This window comes from Heterocephalus glaber, unplaced genomic scaffold (assembly GCF_053883595.1).
Source record: "Heterocephalus glaber isolate CG9 unplaced genomic scaffold, H.glaber_assembly_v1.0 deba00000768, whole genome shotgun sequence".
In the NCBI taxonomy this organism is placed as follows: Eukaryota; Metazoa; Chordata; class Mammalia; order Rodentia; family Bathyergidae; genus Heterocephalus; species Heterocephalus glaber.
In genome coordinates this window covers 7,977,746-7,996,433 of record NW_028258162.1, presented here as the reverse complement: position 1 = coordinate 7,996,433, position 18,688 = coordinate 7,977,746, and the positions used below count along the sequence as shown (strand labels likewise).

Below are 18,688 nucleotides of genomic sequence, written 5' to 3'. Positions count from 1 at the left end.
ACTTCAGTTCTTTTACATTTACTTAGATATGTCCTATGAGCTAGCATGTGGTCTATTCTGGAGAATGACACGTGTGCAGCCAAAAATAATGTGTATTCCAATTTTGTGGGGTGGAACACTCTGTAAACATCTATTAAGTCTATTTTTTCAATAGCTTGGTTCAGTTCTAGAATTTCCTTGTTAACTTTTTGTCTAGATGATCTGTCTGTTTGTGATAGTGGGGTATTGAGGTCCCCCACTACAATTGTGTTAGTGTTTATTTGGTTTTTCATCTCTATTAATATTTGCTTTGTATACTTGGGGGCATTTGTATTTGGTGCATATGTATTTAGGATTGTCATCTCTTCCTCTTGGATTGTTCCCTTCACAAGGATGTAGTGACCATCTTTGTCTCTTTTTTTTTTTTTTTGGTACCAGGGGTCGAACTTGGGTCCTTGCGCTTGCGCAGCAGGTGGCGAAACCACCGAGCTAAATCCCCGGCCCCATCTTTGTCTCTCTTAATTAGTTTTGGTTTGAAATCTACTTTGTCTGCAAATAAGATTGCTACCCTTGCTTTCTTCTAGGTTCCTGTGGTGTGGAGAACTGTTTTCCATCCTTTTACTTTCAGTCTTATGAGTTTCTTTTTGAGTTAGCTGTGTTTCTTGTATGCAGCATATTGTTGCATTTTCCTTTTTAATCCATTCTGCCAGTCTATTTCTTTTGATTGGTGAATTGAGGCCATTAACATTGATGGTTATAATTGATAGATATTGATTTATCCTTGTCATGATGTTTTACTTTTGTTGGCTCTTTTATTTCTTATTTTTCCCCCTTTCCCTTTAGTGTCTTACCTTGCCTGGTGGCTTCCCTCTGTTGGGCCTCATGGAGTTGTGACCTTCATTCCTTTTTTCTAGGATATTGTTTAGAATTGCTTGTAGTGCTGGTTTGGTGTTCATGAAATTTCTCAGGTGTTCTTTGTCGTGGAAGTATCTAATTTCCTCATCGATTTTGAAAGATAATTTTGCAGGATACAACAGTCTAGGTTGGAAGTTATTTTCTTTTAGGGGTTGAAATACTTCACTCCAGGCTCTCCTTGATTTGAGGGTTTGTGTTGAGAAATCTGCCGTGATTCTGATGGGCTTTCCTTTATAGGTGATTTGTTTCTTTTCTCTAACTACTTGTAGGATTTTGTTTTTCTGTTGGATTTCTGGGATCTTGACTATTATATGTCTAGATGTAGATTTTTTTTGATCATGGCTAGTTGGAGTTCTATATGCCTCACTTATCTGTATGTCCAATTCTCTACCTCTGTCTGGGAAGTTTTCTACTATTACTTCTGTGAACAGTTTTTTTATGTCAATTGTGCTTTCTCCTGTTTTTTCATGGACTCCTATCAGTCTTATGTTATTCTTCTTTGTATCGTCTAGCAGTTGTTGGATTGATTTCTCGTGGTCCCTTACTATTTTTAAGAAATCTCTATTTTCATGGTCTCTAACCGTGATTCTGTCTTCTGTATCTGATATTCTATATTCAGATTCCCTTAATCTGCTGTGGATACTTTCAATGGACTTTTTGATCTCCTGGATATCTGTTTGAATCTGTTTCATGGATTCCATTTCTTTCTTATGTTGGCCGATCATGGTTTCCATTTCTTTCTTATGCTGGGTATTCATGGCTTCCAGCATGTTTCTGAGCTCATCTATTTTTTTATCTGTTTCTGTTCTAGATCCTCTAATCATGTCTTTCACTCTACTCACCATCTCTGCGGATATCTGGGAGATTATTTCTGCTTGGAATTTTTCTAGAGCCTCATTCATCTGTTTTGTTACTTCCTGTGCTATCAGTTCAGGGTATCCAGTGGTTGGTTATGGGACTTTTCCATCTCATTTCCCCCAGGATTTACCCTTGGTGGGGTGGAAGTCTGAGTTTGTGCCTTGCTTAAATGTCTTCTCATTTTTGTGTTTGGTACTGTCCTTGGTTTAACTCCTGGGTTGATAGTTTGGAATTGCTTATTGTAGATATCTTTGCTGCTTGTAATTAGAACCCTTATGGAATGATTGCTTCTCAGAGGTGTCTTCCAGATATAGCTGGTCTTTAAGTTTTGAGTCTCTAATGACTCTAAGGCTATCTCATTTTCCTTATGCTAGGAAGATTCATTGACTAGATCAATACCCACACCTTAGCCCAAGTGATACAATCAGCAACACCATTGCATCAAGTACATCTTTGAAAATGACATTTTGTGGTAGTTATTAATCTATCACCTTTAGCTGTGTGACTTAAATCAAGATCAAGGACCAACCCAACAGATAGTGAATAAACTCTTCAATATAACAACTTTACCCTTTGGGATGGGGAGTTAGAAGGGGTTGGGGAGGGAGGGATAGTTGGGAAGAAGGATAGGGGAAGGTTAGCAGTGTGGCCAGAGGACACAGGTGAGAAGGACAAAGAGAATAATAGGAAAATAAAGAAGAACTCCGACTGAGGACCAAAACAGGGACAAAAAGGGAAGATGAACAGTGTGGGAGAGCATGAGAGTGAGTGTAAGAGAGAGAGGAAGGAAAGAGAAAAGAAAGAAGAAAAGAAAAGGAAAAAAAGGAGAGAAAAACAAATATTTGCAAAGAGTAGTGAAAAAAATTAAAGATAAGAGGAGCAAAAGAAAAGAAAAGAGGAAAAAAACCAAAATAATAAAACTAATTTTGGGAATAAAAAATAACCATGAAGATGAAGGGCCTCTTTCAGGGTATGTCTCTACTGTCACAATAGACAACGTGGGTTGTAGTATGCAGATATAAGTCAATGAGTCTCACCAAGCTAGTCACAGACCCATGAGATTCAGGCAGATTTCTGGCTGCAAGTCCCAAGTTGAGCTCCCTGTCCTCCTGTAGGGTTGAACTCTGCAGAGTTGTATTGCAGGTTCCAACTGCCCTTCCCCTGAAGATAGTCCCGGTCCTGATGGGGGGAAGATGACTCCAACTTACCCAGTACAGTGGTTTGGAGGTCCGATGTCCTCTGTGTCTTTGTAGTGTGGAACCAGGTGGCTGTACAGAGGAGCTGGGGGCGGTGGGGGGGGGGGGGGTTGTCCAGTGGATTGCTGCCGGGGTGCGGGCTGATTCGGCGCGTTCCACATGACTCGCGATGTTGCTATGGCATCCACAGACCTCCCTGTCTCGGAATCAATCTATCTTGAGACTAAAATTTATGAAACTTTAATAAAATTCCTCCCAGCATTAAGTTAGTATATATTTTTATTTAACTCAAAATTCTTCATGTAAAGTTCATCATGGTGCTAAAAAAAATCTTATGTTTGTTTTTCCTGAATGAAATATAAATAATGTGCTCATTATTTTCAAAATTCATGATGCTTGGGTCTATACTAATTATATAAGTTTTATTGAAGCTAGAAAAAGACGTTTAGTTTTGAAAACACCTACTTTTTATTATATGTAAGATTTTCGCCAAGTACAAAATATTAGATGGTAAAACTAAACCTTGTATTATTAAACCACCACAGAATTTAATGTATTTCAGAGTTTCAATAGAGTTATGTTGTATAGTCTTAAATTTTATTTATATGTTTATGTCTGTGATTTTATAAAATTTATAAATATACATGTATATATTATTTTTTACTGCGGTGTTTCTTCTCTTTCCCTTTATTGTTTATCTCTCTGTACTCTCTCTCTTCCTTATCTGCCCCCCCACATATCTTGGTGTATTCATTCATATTTTCTCCATTCTTATATTAATATTCAAATGTACTTACATGAATATATACACATGCATATAAAGGGATTTGGAGCAGCATTATTTTGCTTTACAAATATGGGATCTTAGATGTGTTTTTGCATCTTGCATTTGTTACTGAAACTCAGGGAAATCTCTCTTGTCAACTACTATAGCTTTATTCCAATGTTGATGTAATATTTCTCAGTGTGGATGCATTATCAATTATTCAGTCACTTCTACTAAGCACTTGATGTTACTTGTTTTGTATCTCTATAACAAAATAGTGAGTAGTTCTGTACACACAAATACATATACACCCATATACATACACACATACAATTACATTCTACTTCTCATATTGCTGGGGAAAGGTTACGTATTTTAATTTTAATAGATGTTCTTAGATTGCTTTCTCAAAAGGCTATAATACAATAATTCACATTTCTACCATCAACTTAGAGATACCCTGTTTTCCACCAGAGTACATATTATTGGGTTCTTAAATTTCTACCCATATCATAGGTTTAAAATCAGATGTTGGTATTATTCGAATTTGCATTTCTTTAGCCTTTAGAGAATATGAGCATCTTTTGTTATTTCTTGGCCATGTGAATATATTCATTTGTGGATTGCCTATTTGTGACCTTTATCTATTTTTCTATCAGGTTGCCTATCCCCTTGTCAATTTATGCATTCTATATAATCTTCATATCAACCTTCTGTTTCTCCGCAGAATTGCAGATATTCTTCCCAAATTTATTCTCTTGATGTTTATTTCATCTTTTGTCTTTTTTGTAGAATCTGGGTTTTCAGTCTTTGTTTAAGATTTCATCCTCCTTTAAGTAGCACTTACAGGTTTTTAAGATTTCTTTTTGTAAGTTTTTATTGTTTGATTTTTAAAATCAAATCTCTTATCTTGCTGGAATTTTTTTGTTTTTGGTTGTAAGATTGTGTCCACTTTTCTCTCAAATGGATATTCAATTTTCCTGCATTATTTAGTAAATCGTTTTCTCATTGAGTTGAAATATTTATGTGTTATTCTAGAAATTTGTGTTTGTTTATATTGATTTTATTACATTGGTATTATAGCACATGTATGCACACACAGGCTGGTTAAAATATGGTTATGAGCTGGGTGAATTTGATGATAGTAATTAAGAATGAATTTGCCTCTCCGTGTTGTCTCTAATCAAAATGGGATTTAATAGAGAGCCATGTTGATAGCCGTCCATAGTCATGTATCCCTTAACAATAGGAATACACTGAGAAATCCATCATTAGGCGATTTATCCTTGTGGGAACATCATCAAGTGTGCTTTACACAAACCGAGGTGACTGTGGCATCATTAGGTGATACAACCTTATAGGACCAGCATCCTGTGTTCATGGACAGAAACATCGTAAGCATACACAACCATATTGATGACTGCTCTTGATACTGCCAGGTTAGGTTTTGTCTTTGTAAAGTACTGAAAAAATAAATATATACCAGTTACTGAGAGCCAGTTGTGTTTAACAGATGAGAAAGTGGACACTTGTTCTAAGTATTAAGTCACTCACCCAATATTACATAACTAATATGTGATAAAGATAGGCATTAAATTAAAGATCTTTCCATTTTGCCAAAGTGAAATTTGATGAAAAGTACTTTAAAACTGAAGGTGTAAACAAATTAATATGGTAATTTTGTCATCATCATAGCATCATCTCTGAGTTTTATTTTAAAATACTGCAATGATTAATGTACAATAAAACTTACAGCTAGTTACTTATAACAATGCAATTCTGTTTGATGAAAAAGGTGATCTTTTTATATACGGAATATGAAAAATATTAGAATGTTTAAAATTTTTTTATTCTTAACAAATCTCAATAACTGATTCTTTCAAACATTTTTTAGAACAGAAGAAAGTTAAAGTTAAAAAGCCAAAACCTGAATTTCCTGTATACACACCTTTAGAAAGTGCATATATCCAGTCTTATGATCATGGAACTTCCATAGAGGAAATTGAGGAGCAAATGGATGATTGGCTAGAAAACAGGAACAGAACACAGAAAAAGCAGGTAAACTTTAAAAACTTGTTCTAACTGAATAAAACACATACCAAAAAGTACATAAAATAAGTCATATGGCTTAGTGTGCTATCATAAAGTGAACCAAGTTAACCCTGTCTAAGGTGGAGAACTAGAACATCTCACCTGTGTATCTTCCTGTTGCTACCTTGCTTTTCTTCCACAAATGATGACTGTCCTGACTTCTAGTGTCAAAGGTAGTTCTGCCACCTTTTCGAAGTTTATAAATGAAATCATCCTATGTGTATTCCTTTGTACCTTATTTCCTGTATTCCATATTATATATATATATTTTTTTTTGTACCAGGGATCCATATTATATTTTTGAGATTTATCCATGACTGCATGTGCCAGTAGTTTATTTTCATTACTATATAATAGTCTATTTATAAATGTAGCAGTTTATTTTTGTTGCAGAAATGTGGTTCTTCTAGTTTTCAGTCATAATGAATAATTTTTCTGTGAAAATTCTTGTGCATGTCTTTCAGTTCATATATGTGTATATTTGTGTTGTTGGAGTTAAGTTGCAAATTATAACTCAGTTTGAGTAAACATTTCTGAATTTTTTCAAAAAATGTATCAATTTCTACTTCAGCAGCAGGATATGAAAATTCACTTACTGTACATCCTTACCAATAGTCTAGTCTTTTATATTTTAATCTTTTAGGTATACAGTGATAAATAATTATGGTTTAATTTGCATATTCCTTGATGAATAAAATTGAACACCTTATATTTACTGGGCACTGATAGCTTCCTATTTGAGGTGCCTTTCCAAGTTTTTTTGGTCAGATTTCTTGTCCTTCTTTACGTTAGCTTATAAAGAGTTCTGTATGTTTTTTGGAAATGAGTCTTTGGCACATATCTTTTCATTCTGTTTTTCCTTTTCACTCTCTTAATAGTGCATCTTAATAATCAGAAATTACTAATTCATTAATCTTTACCTTTCTCTTATTTAGTGTTTTAATTTATTTTGTTTTGTTTCCTTTTTTGGAAGGAAGTTGTCATTCCTTTAAAGAACTTGCTTTCTACTGCAAAGTCAAAGATATTTTCAAATCTTTCTAGGAGCTTTAATGTTGTCCTTAAACATTTAGATTAACAGTTCTCTGAAATATATTTTTGTGTTTGGCATTAAGTAATGGTCAATCTTTTTTTTCTTAATTTTTTTTTCCAAAAGTTTTCTAAACCAATTGAACCAGTGCCAGTTAATGAAAAGACTGCTTCCTACAGCTCTTCAGCTGCCATCTTCATCTTCGCCAAGTGCTCATAACTGTGTAGGTTCATTTCCAGATGTTCTACTTTGTTCCATGAATCATATTCATTCTTGTGTCAGTACTGAATAGTCTTCAGTACCGTAGCTTTTTAATACTGTATAGCATAGTTATTTTCCATCTTTGTTTTCCTTCTTTTAAGATTGCCACTTTATATTTTTCATATACATTTTAAGAGTAGCTTATAATTTTTCACAAATTATTCAGCTAAAGTATTTAATTTGGGATAACCATGAATATATAAGTGAATCTTGGAAGAATAGACATACAAATATCATTGATTCTAGAACACATGAATAAATTCATTCACTTGTTTTTAAAATGTGTTGCATGTGTACATATTCCACATTGTTTTAGATTTATTCATGAGTATATGGTGTTTTTAGGTGATGTTGTTACAAGTGGTAATGTTTAAGTTTTACTTTCTGATTATGAAGTACAATTGTTTTTTGTATAAAAACCTTGTATCCAGTAGCCTTTCTAAATTTACCTTTTAATTCTAATGGTTTCCTTGTGTGTTATACATTTTTTCTCTTTTGTATAATTAGAATCTCCAGTGCAGTGTAGACTGGATAGAAGTGGTAGTAACAAATATACTTGTTTCATTTCCATTCTCAAAAAATTTTGCTGAAATTTTTATTTCATCATTGGATTTATTTATTAAACTTTCATCATTTCACTATGAGATGTGACATATGCTGTAAGTTTTTTATAACATTTCATTGAAATAATAACATATAAAATTCACCTTTTAAAAATACACACTTCAGTGATTTTGTTTAGTCTGTTTTTGTTCACTGTGTTGTACAAACATCATCGCCAATTCTAGAACATTTTCATCATACACACACAAAAAAATCCCTATACCTTTTAGTAATTAGTTCCAATTCTCTTCTTTCCCCTCCATGGCAACCACTAATCTACTTCCTATCTCTGTAGACTTGTTATTTTGGACCTTTTTTTAATTGGAATCATATAATATGTGGTCTTCTATGTTTGGCTGTTTAAATTTTGGATAATATTTTCAAGATTCATCCATGTTGTGTCATGTAATAGTACTTGATTTATGCTGAATGATATTTCCATTTTATCACATACTATTTATCCATTCATTGGCCAGTGGACATTTGGTTTGATTCTTGGTGGCAGTGATAAAGGTGATGTATAAACCTTTTGACGTTAGCATAGAAGTCTTTGGATATTTGCGGTTTCTCGAAGATTACAATTAACAGCTTATTTCATAACAGTCACATTTGGCTTAATGCCAGCTTGGTTTCAGTAGCATACCCTATCTACTGGGTCTGATCTTGAAACAGGAAGCCAGAGTAAGACTCCAGGATCAGGCTCAGACTGTCAGGAGTCAGTGTCCCCTTCTGAGAGCCCCACATGTCACCTAAGGACTGCCCACTGGCACCCCGTCCTGGTGCCATCAGCAACTACATGCCACACTGAGGATCTGCCTCACAGCACATGGCCCTTAAGGGGATCAGCACACTCAAACCACAAGGCTGCCATCACCCGTTTCCAATAGTTGTTGTACTAGTCTACTCTTGAAAGAATTGTGTGATTCTGGGTTCAGTATTCCATGTCAAGTAAAGTTTTATTAATTATGCTTTTGAATCCTGTAATTAGTTTTTGGTCACTTGTTTAATCAGTTGTAGCAAGACAGGGGTTAAAATTTTCCATTAAGATTGTAGGTGTCAGTTTTTCCTTGTAGTTCAGTTTTTGCTGTTATGTATTTTGAGACTATCAGTTGCATTTGATTTTTAAACATTTATCTTTTCAGTAAATCAAACCTTTTATTATTTATCTCTGATGATGTGAAATCTGATTTATCTCTAGTAATGCTTTTTAGGCTTTTACTTTGTCTATTATTAGTAATGATTCCATCTTGTTTGGTTTATGTTGACATGGTACATATTTTGCCATACTTTATATTTTCTTTCCTTATATACTCAATGTGTCTTATATTACTTTGTAATTTTTAAAAATCTAGCCTGAAGTATTTAAATTTTATTTAAAACTTTAATTCTATTGCTATTTAGTAAAATTACTAACCTTTTGAAGTTGAAACCTGCCACTTTATTATTTGAGTTTTGTTTTTTGGTCTTTTTCCTATGCTGTCTGCTTTTTCACCCTTGCATCTTGACTTCTCTAGGATTGATTGGTGTTTTGTTTTGTTTTGTTTTTGCAGTATTGGTCTTGAACCCAGGGCCTTGAGCATGCTAGCCAAGAGCTCTACCACTGAGCTATACCACCAGCCCTTAATTGATCTTTTTTTTTTTTTTTTTTTTGGTACCGGGGATTGAACTTGGGCCCTTGCGCTTGCGAGGCAGGCGGCAGAAGCACTGAGCTAAATCCCCGGCCCTGATCAATTTTTAATATACCATCTGTCCTTTATGTTTTCTTAGGGGTTACAGGGGATCGAACTCGGATCCTTGTGCTTGCGAGGCAGGCTGTGGAACCACTGAGCTAAATCCCCGGCCCTGTCCTTTATGTTTTAAGTTCTTTTTTCTCACTTTTATATTCTTCTTTTGAGCTAATTGGCAATATTTTATATTCCATGTTCCCTTTTAATAGTTTTACTATTGACATACAAGTGATAAAATAAAACACATACATTATATATAAAGTGTGCCATATCATGCATTTTGACATATTTATATACCTGTGAAAGAAAAATCAGAACCAAGATATTGACCATAAATATCTTTACCCTAAGTTTCTTTATGTCCCTTTATAATCTGTATTCTCAGTCCTCTGCCTACCTCTAGACAATCACTTATATACTTTCTTTTACTGCAGATTAGTTTCTGTGCTTACATATCATGTATATATGTGAAACCATATTGTATACTCTCCTGTCTGGCTTCTTTAAGCATAATTCTGAAACTTATACATGTTTATTCATGTAGCAATAGCTTGTCCTTTTTAGTGCTAAGTAGTATTCTATTTTTATTTGCTCACCAGTTGAGGACCACTTAGCTTATTTCCAGATGGGGGCTGTCATAAATACGCATGCTGTGAGACTCATGCGTAGGTCTTTGTGTGGTTATATGCTCTCATTTCTCTTGGATAAATCCGTTGTAGTAAAATGACTAGAACATGTGATAAGTATAGTTTAAATATTTAAGAAGCCACCAGACTGTTTTCCAGGTAGCTGTTCATTTTTATATTCCCACAAGAACTGTAGGAGAGTTACAGTTGCTCCCATATCCTGGCCGACACTTGGTATCTTCATTCTCTTTAATGTTAGCCATTCTAGTGGGATATGTGAGATTGTCTCACTAGGATTCTAATATTCAGCTTCTTATTGTTTATATGATGAGCACCTTTTCATGTGTTTCATTTACAATTTGAATATCTTCTTTTAATGAAGTATCTGTTCAGATCTATTGCCCAGTTTATCTTATTGAATTTCAAAGTTCTTAGTGTATTTTAGATACAAATCCTTTGTCCCTGTGTGTTTTGCAAATACTTTCTTCCAATTTATGGTTTACTTTTTATCTTAGCAATAGGTGTCCTTTGAAAGGCAAAAGAAAAAAATTCTTTTGTGGGGAGAATAGTACTGGGAATTGAATTCAGGGCCTTTCCGTTGAGCTATATCCTGCACTTTTTAAAATTTTTATTTCAAGACAGAGTCTCACTAAGTCACTGTACCACCTTTAGTTTCATTGATTTTCGCTATTATTTTTTAGTTTTATATAGAATTGACTTCTGCTTTCATATTAATATTTTTTCTATATTCTATTAAATTTGGTTTAATTTGTTCTTGTAGTTTTTTAAGATGGAAAATTAGGCCACAGGTTTGAGAACCTCCTTTGTAAGTGGTGATACTGTAAATTTCCTCTGACCACAGGTTTGTTTAAATATTGTTTGTATTTTTTATATTTGTATTATTTGTATCATATTTTAACTGTACCCTACAAATTTAATATTATATTTTTTATTTTTAATATAATCAAAATGTATTCTAATTTCCCTTGTGATTCTTTGTTTGATTTATGTTTAATTTCCTACTAGATGGGTATTTTACATGTCTTTCTCCTAATTTTTTGCAGTTTGCTTATAGTTCAGGGGGTTGTTTTGGTTTCTTGTTTGTTTCAGGCAGTACTAGAGATTGAACTCCAGTGTGCTCTACCACTGAGCTACATCTCCAGCCCTTTACTTTTTGAGACTGCGTCTCACTGAGTTACCTAGGCTAGCCTCGAGCTTGGAACCCTCTTTCCTCAGCCTCCCCAGTAACAGAGATTACAGGCATTTGCCGTTGTGTCTCATTACTTATAGTTTTTATTATTACTAAAGTGCTTTGGAATTTTAGATGAGTACTCTATATTTGGTATTATTACTGACATTTTGGAATTTGAATCTGTTACTTAGCGTTTCTTTGTCTATTGTGTTTTCTAGTTGCTGATGTTTCCTTTCTTGGTTTCTTTTGGCCTGATTAATTTTTAACAGCCCATTTCTCCTGTCTGTGAACTGGATGTAATTTTGTTCACTCTTATATTTTTCTTTTAATGGATAATCTAGAATGTATATGTCTTCACTTTTTTTAGAGTGTTATATTAGTTTCTTTGCCACTTCTAGGTAATGCAAAATTTTAAACTCCTTCATCTGTCTTCCTTCTGTCTTTTATGTTAGGATTGAACTGTCTCCCCCCAAAATTCACATTGAAGTCTGTGTTAGCTAGCTATCTGTCATTGTGACAAGACGCCTGAGATGACCAAATTAAAAGGAGGAAAGGCTCATGTGAGCTCAGAGCATCGGAGGCTTCTTTCTGCCCATGGTCACTTGGCCCTGTGTCTGGGGCCTATGGTGAGGCGGTTAACCATGGCCCAGGAAGGCTGTTCCCTCATAGTGATCAGGGGTGCATGGGGGAGTTCCCATTGCTAGGTTCCAATATCCTGCTCAAGAGCAAGCCCAGCAGCCTCATTTCTTTCTCCTAGGCCCCTCTCTATGGGCTCTGCCACTTCCCGGAAGCGCCATCAGCTGGGGACCAAGCCATCATCAACACATGAGCTTTTGGGGGACATTAAAGATCCACACCTTAAAGTCCTAACCCCAGTACCTCAGAACATGACCTCATTTGTACATTTGTAGATAGGGTCGATGCAGATGTCCTTAAAATGAAGTCATACTGAAGTCAGTGCAGATCTGCATGATCAGACAGCATTTGCTTTCCTAGATTATTTTTGTTTCAAAGGTTATATTCTTTTCTCACTAGACTTTTTAATCTGAGGTTTCTGTGTTTGAATTTACAGTAGAAGTGTGCACACATCAGACTCTGAAGTGTTTATTCCTTTAATCAAATGCCCAAAATAATTTATCATGGTAATTTTTGCTGGAAAACAAAATAAGCAGGAGTGTGGGTGACAAAAATACTGTCCTCTTAAGGTTGGGAGACCTGAAGTTTAGTGTTAGCATCACTGTTTAATACCTACATGAGCTGGATTTTAATTGTCCTATCATTTAGCACCTCATAAAAAGGGTGAAATTATCTGTTCTTTCTACCTTAGAGATAACCAAATATATAGTAAAAAGCATTTTCTAAACTGATAGATACTAAACCGTGAAGCGCGCACACGCTCTCTCTCGCTCTCTCTCTCTCTCTTAATGATATTGGGAATTCAACCCAAGACCTTCACATTGAGCTACATCCCCAACCCTTTTTTTATTTTTTATTTTGAGAAAGGGTCTCACTAAGTCACCCAGGCTGCACTTGAACTTGCGATCCTCCTTAACCTTAAGTTCTTAGAAAGTCCAAACCCAGGTAATTTCTCTTAGAACTTGCAGGATTTTCATCAGTGACAGAACCTGTGTAGTATTTTGTAGTAATACGTGAAAGATGACAAATAGCCAAGTAGTAGGAATATTATTAAATAAATTAGATAAAATTTTAAGTGATTTCTGATTATTTTTATAATTGCCTGACATTTTTAAGTTGGTGATAGTCTTTTGTCTCTTCAATTTCAGAAACTGTGTAGCAAAATATTTTAAATCCAGTACAAATCCAAACAAATTTTTGTGAAAACAGCCACTCAAATGTATGATTAATGAAAGTAAAGTTTTTAATGTCATTGGGCAAGGCAAAACAAATAATTTTTCACCATAAAGATTATAACAAATAAATTCTTAAAATATTTCCTTCTTTCCTTCCCCCTGGTGACCTAGTGGTAATGTTCTGCAGTGTTTTATGTAGGAGACCTGGATTTCATTCCTGTTCTCGTTATCCCTCTCCCTGAGGCTGCAATGAATAAAATAAGAAATAAAATCACTATCCTGCATCCTTGTTGCTGTGGGCTGTACCCTTGTCAGATTTCATAAGCTCAGCTAGATGGGCCTGGGTAGCATTGGGGTGGAAGACCTCAAAGAAACAAAAGTCTGTGGGACACAGCACCTTCCATGCTCCTGGTATTTCATCTTCCATGAAGCCTTGTCTTACAGTCATTTATTGCATTTTCCTTTTCGCTCTTTGATTGATTTGCTTGCTGTAGGAAAAAAAAGCTTTTAAACATGGATGCATTTGTAGTCATTTAAATTAATGCATTTATTTATTTTCTTTTTCCAATTCGAAAGACAGTTCAGCTAGAAAGGTATTTGGTTGTATTCTTGAGAAGACAGTATACTAACTAGCAATGTTTTTTATGGTCTAAAAATTACTTTTTCAGAGACTTCTCATTTTAAGTGCCTCTTTTTTCTTTCTCTTTGTTTCATAGCCTTGCCTTTGCTTTACAAATGATACACTACAACAGAGTTATTTTGAAGACACAATAATGTAATTCTGTAAAGATCTAAAATTACAATTGTTTTGTTGTTCCTTTTAAAGTTAGGTTATGTACGACATACTAGGTAATTTTATTTTATTCTTTTTCACTAGACATATGTGGGGATACATATTTATATATGTGCCCTAAAGCTATTCCTCCCAGAATACCCACACAAACACCCTTCATAACCACTGGTGGTGTGGACGCCTACATGGGCCTGTACACAAACATACTTGCACCCTTGCACTCTCTAGCATACTGTCTGCTCTACCTGTCTTCCTTCCTTCCTTTGTTCCTTCTGTCCTAGGAACATTTTTTTTAACTAATTAGCTTTATTTGATGTTAAATTACATGGGAAATTTTGTCAAACAAGAAGTGGTGTTTAACCTTCTTTATGGTACATTTGTGTGGATATGTAAGTTTTCAAAAGTTGTGCAAAGTTCCTAAAACTTTGCCTTTTCCTTCCTGTCCATGGTATATCCTGGTATAACGTCCTCAGCTATAATTTCAGTTACTGTCATGAAATGCTGCGCAGTAACCAGATCTCCTTGCTGGTGTGTAATGCACTTTTCTTGGATCTGTAAGTCTGGCCATTCTAAGGCTTTTGCCATTCACAGACCAGTGTTATGGTTTTGATCTAAATGAACTCATTGGTGGGGCTTTTGGAAGGTGGTTAGATTATGGGGGCTCAGAGTTGACTGCTGTCAGGAGATGGGGCCTGGTGGGAAGAGGCAGTCACTGGGGTGACCTGGAAGGTTCATCTCCCTCCAGTTCCTCTCTTCTCTTCGGCTTCCTGTGTGCCATGCCCTGAGCAGCTCTCCTCCACCAGGCCCCTCTGCCATGCCACCCTGCCTTGGATCCAGCCCACTATGGACTGAAATGGCTACAACTTGTCAGCCAAAATAAATCTCTCCTCCTTTATGTTAAAGGTGTCAGGTATTGTGTCTCAGTGATGAGAAAGTGGCTAAGACAGATATTTTTTTTACTCTGATACTTTTCTGAAAGCACTTGCAATCAGCTAAAGAGGAACATTTTTTTCTAATGACATTTTATGTAGAACCTCAGTATATTAAAAAAAATGATACAAACAACTGAGCTGCTGTGGTCTAGGCCCAAACATGTGGCCGTCTGCATAGCCTGTCCTTTGCTGCATGAGGTTGGGCACCTTGTAAACCCAGAACTTGTAAGAGACAGGTCTGCTTTGCTCAGTTTCACACTCATCCACATATCCCAAAAATTATTGTTTTAGAAGTTTCCTCTTTCTGTTTAAAAATGTTAGAAGCAGGAGAATGGTCCTGAGAAGTATTCAACAATGATTCTTCATGGTTCTTCCTTTACTCCTATTCTCTTCATTTCTCATTAGAATGACCCCAAACCAAAATTAAATGCCCAGAATCAAAGCAGTTAGTTAAAGATGGATAGCATATCCCTCTTTATGAAATAAGAATTATTTAGCTAAACCAGTCAGTTCAAAATGGATGGCATATCCTTCTTTAGAAATAAGAAAGCTAACTTGTTTTATGCAGTTTTCTAGAATTGATCTAATTCAGTGATGGCAAACCTTTTAGAGCTCTTCTGCTATCCAATATGAGGTCATGAATTTTATCCTTATGTTTTCTTCTATGCATTTTATGATTTTACTTCTTTTCTTTAGGTTGTTAATCCATTTTACTAATTTTTATATGTAGCATATTAGAGGTCCAGTTTCATCCTTTTTGCAAGTGTATATGCAGTGTGATTAAAAGACATGGTAAATGGACAGAGGAGGTGAGCCACTTCCAGCACAAAAGAGGAGGCTTCTGGGCCACCATACCCCCCTGTGAGCACAGAGGAGGTGAGCTGCTCCCAGCGCACAAGAGGAGGCTTCTGGGCTACTGTTACACACACACATACACACACACACACACCGTGAACACAGAGGAAGTGAGCCGCTCCCAGCGCACAAGAGGAGGCTTCTGGGCAGCCGTGCCCCCACACAAGCACAGAGGAGATGAGCCACGCAGATGCCAGCAGCAGCCCCCCCCCACCATGGAAATGAGAAGACACATAAACAAGTTTCAAAACCAGACTTCCAGATTACCTAAAACAACCCCAAAGGGAAACGAGATGGAATATTGTGATACTCAACCACCTGGACTCCCTGAACTGGCAACAAAAGAGGATCTGGAAAAAATGAAATCAGAAATAATTTCTCAGATAACAACAGAGATTGTGCCCATGGTGCAAGATATGATTAATAAATCTAGAGAGGACACAGATAAAAAGTAGAGGAGCTGAGGAACATGATGGATTCCCAACATAGGAAACAAATGGAATCCATAAAACAGATGCAAACAGATTTCCAAGAGATTAAAAACTCCATTGAAAGTCTGTGCAGCAGAATGAACCAATGTGAGGACAGAATTTGAGATATAGAAGATAAGATTGCAATTAGTGACCAGGAAAAGAAACATTTCTTTAAAATTGTAAGGGACCACAAGAAATCAATCCAGCAGCTGCTAGATGATGCAAAGAAGAATACCATAAGACTGATTGGAGTCAATGAAGAAACAAGAGAGAGTGCAGATGACATAAAAAAAAAACTGTTCACAGAAGTGATGACAAAAAACTTCACAAGCAGGGGAAAAGAACTTCATGTAGAGATAAGTGAGGCATATAGGACTCCCAAGTAGCTCAAAAAAGATCTACACATACACATAGGCATATAATAGTTAAGATTCCAGAAACCCAACAGAAGAACAAAATTCTACAAGCAGTTAGTGAAAAGAAACAAATCACATACAAAGGAAAGCCCATCAGAATCACAGCAGACTTCTCAGTGCAAACCCTCAAGGCAAGAAGAGCTTGGAATGAGGTATTTCAAGCCCTGAAAGAAAATAACCTCCAACCCAGATTGACGTACCCTGTAAAATTATCTTTCAAAATTGATGGAGAAATAAGATGCTTTCATGACAAAGGGCACCTTAGGAACTTCATGAATACCAAACCAGCACTCCAAAAAATTTTAGACAATATCCTAGGAAAAGACAATGAGGATCACAACCCCAAGAAGCCTAGTAGAATGAATCCCTCAGACGCGACAAGAAATTAAAAGCAAAGGGGGAGAATCCAACAAACAGAAAAAGTCAGGACAGTGATACATCAATATGTATGAGTTATAACCATCAGTGTTAATGGTCTCAAGTCACCAATCAAAAAAAATAGACTGGCAGAATGGGTCAAGAAACAATATCCAACAATATGCTGCATACAAGAAACACATTTAATTCAAAAAGAAACTCATAGTCTGAAAGTTAAAGGGTGGAAAACAATGTTCCATGTGACAGGAAACCCCCCCCCCCCCCAAAAAGCAGGAGTAGCTATCCTCTTTGCAGATCAAGTGGATTTCAAACAAAAATCTGAAACTCTGGTCCCAAGAATTTCAGATAAGGGATAGTCAACTTGTATATACAAATCTATTGTGAGCATGTGTTTTCATTCCTCTCAAGTAAAAATTTAAGAACAGGACTGTTGGTTCTTAACAGTAATACAAGATTTTTTGATCCCCGGTACCAAGAAGAAATTATAACAGTAATACAAGAAATTGCTGTATTGTTCTCCAAAATGGTTTTGTCATTTTACATTCACATTAGCAGTATTAGAAAGTTCTAATGGGTTCACACCTAAGCTGACATTTGTTCTTTTAAAACTTTTAACTTCATTTCCCTAATGAGTGTATAATTCAATCTTGTTATTGTACTGATTAGTATTTTTCTGATTCTAGTGTTGCACACCTTTCCTGGTGCTGTACTGGCTATTTGTCATCTTCTGATGTGTACTTTCTAATTGGGTTGTTTATTAATGAGCTGTGAGATTCTTTATATATTCTGCTCATAGGCTATATGCATTATAAATATGGTCTGTTTAAGGACTACTTTTCATTTTCTTAATGATGTCATTTAAAGTTCTAAACTTTGATGGAATCTCATTTGTCAATTTTTTTCTTTTATACATCATGTTTTTTATATCCTAGGAAATTCTTGCCTACCCTAAATTTATAAACATTTTCCCTTATAATTTCTTCTTAAAGTTTTATAGTTTTAGTCTTTCATATTAGGTTTATAGATCCTTTCAAGTTATTTTTATGTATGGAAATAAAGGGTTGAGATTAACTTTTTATATACGGATACCAGGTGTTCTAGTGCCGTTTGCTGAAAACACTATCTTTTCCTCTGCTCTTGAATTGAGTTTATGTTCTATAAAATGTTACTGTTAAATAATCTTTCAAAACTCAGTGGACCATATATGTGTGGTTCTATTTCTATGTTCTCTGTTTTATTCCAATGATCTATATGTCTTTCCTTACGCCAACACTGCGTTGATTACTGTAGCTTTAGAAGAAGTCTTAAAATTAGGTACTAAATGTCTTCTAACACTGTTTTTTTTTTCTTTTTTACTTTTCTAGGTCCTTTGTACTCCTACATAACTTTTAAATTTCAATATCCAATTCTTCATTTATAACAAGTATACATAGACCTGAATTTTTATATATACCTTGTGTTTTCTAATCCTGGTAAATTCAAATACAAGTTCTAGGGGCTCCTCGAGATTTCTTAGTATTTTCTCTGTAGATGATCATTTCATCTACATATAAAGATTTTACTTCTACCTATCCAATCCCATCCTAATTGTGTCATTTTATTGCCAGACTAGATTGGTTTGGGCCTATGTTTCAAAGTTTAATGGACAGATGAAGAGTAGGCATATCTGCCCTTGTTCCCCACCTTAGGAAGAAAGCATTGTATTTTGTCCATTCATATAAGGCATTTTTGCTGAAAGTATGGAGTATATGTCTTTGATCTGTTGAGAAGGTTCTGTTCTACTTCTAGT

General features: G+C 35.4%; 1 protein-coding gene across 1 annotated transcript in view; it reads left to right on the top strand.

Moving 5' to 3' along the window:
* Nucleotides 1-18,688, top strand: part of Dnajc1 (DnaJ heat shock protein family (Hsp40) member C1) — a 192,625-nt gene that overhangs the window by 105,461 nt on the left and 68,476 nt on the right. The window contains exon 8 of the mRNA XM_004859936.4: nucleotides 5,609-5,772. Coding sequence (XP_004859993.1) covers nucleotides 5,609-5,772 — 164 coding nt within the window. The remainder of the gene's footprint in view (nucleotides 1-5,608; nucleotides 5,773-18,688) is intronic.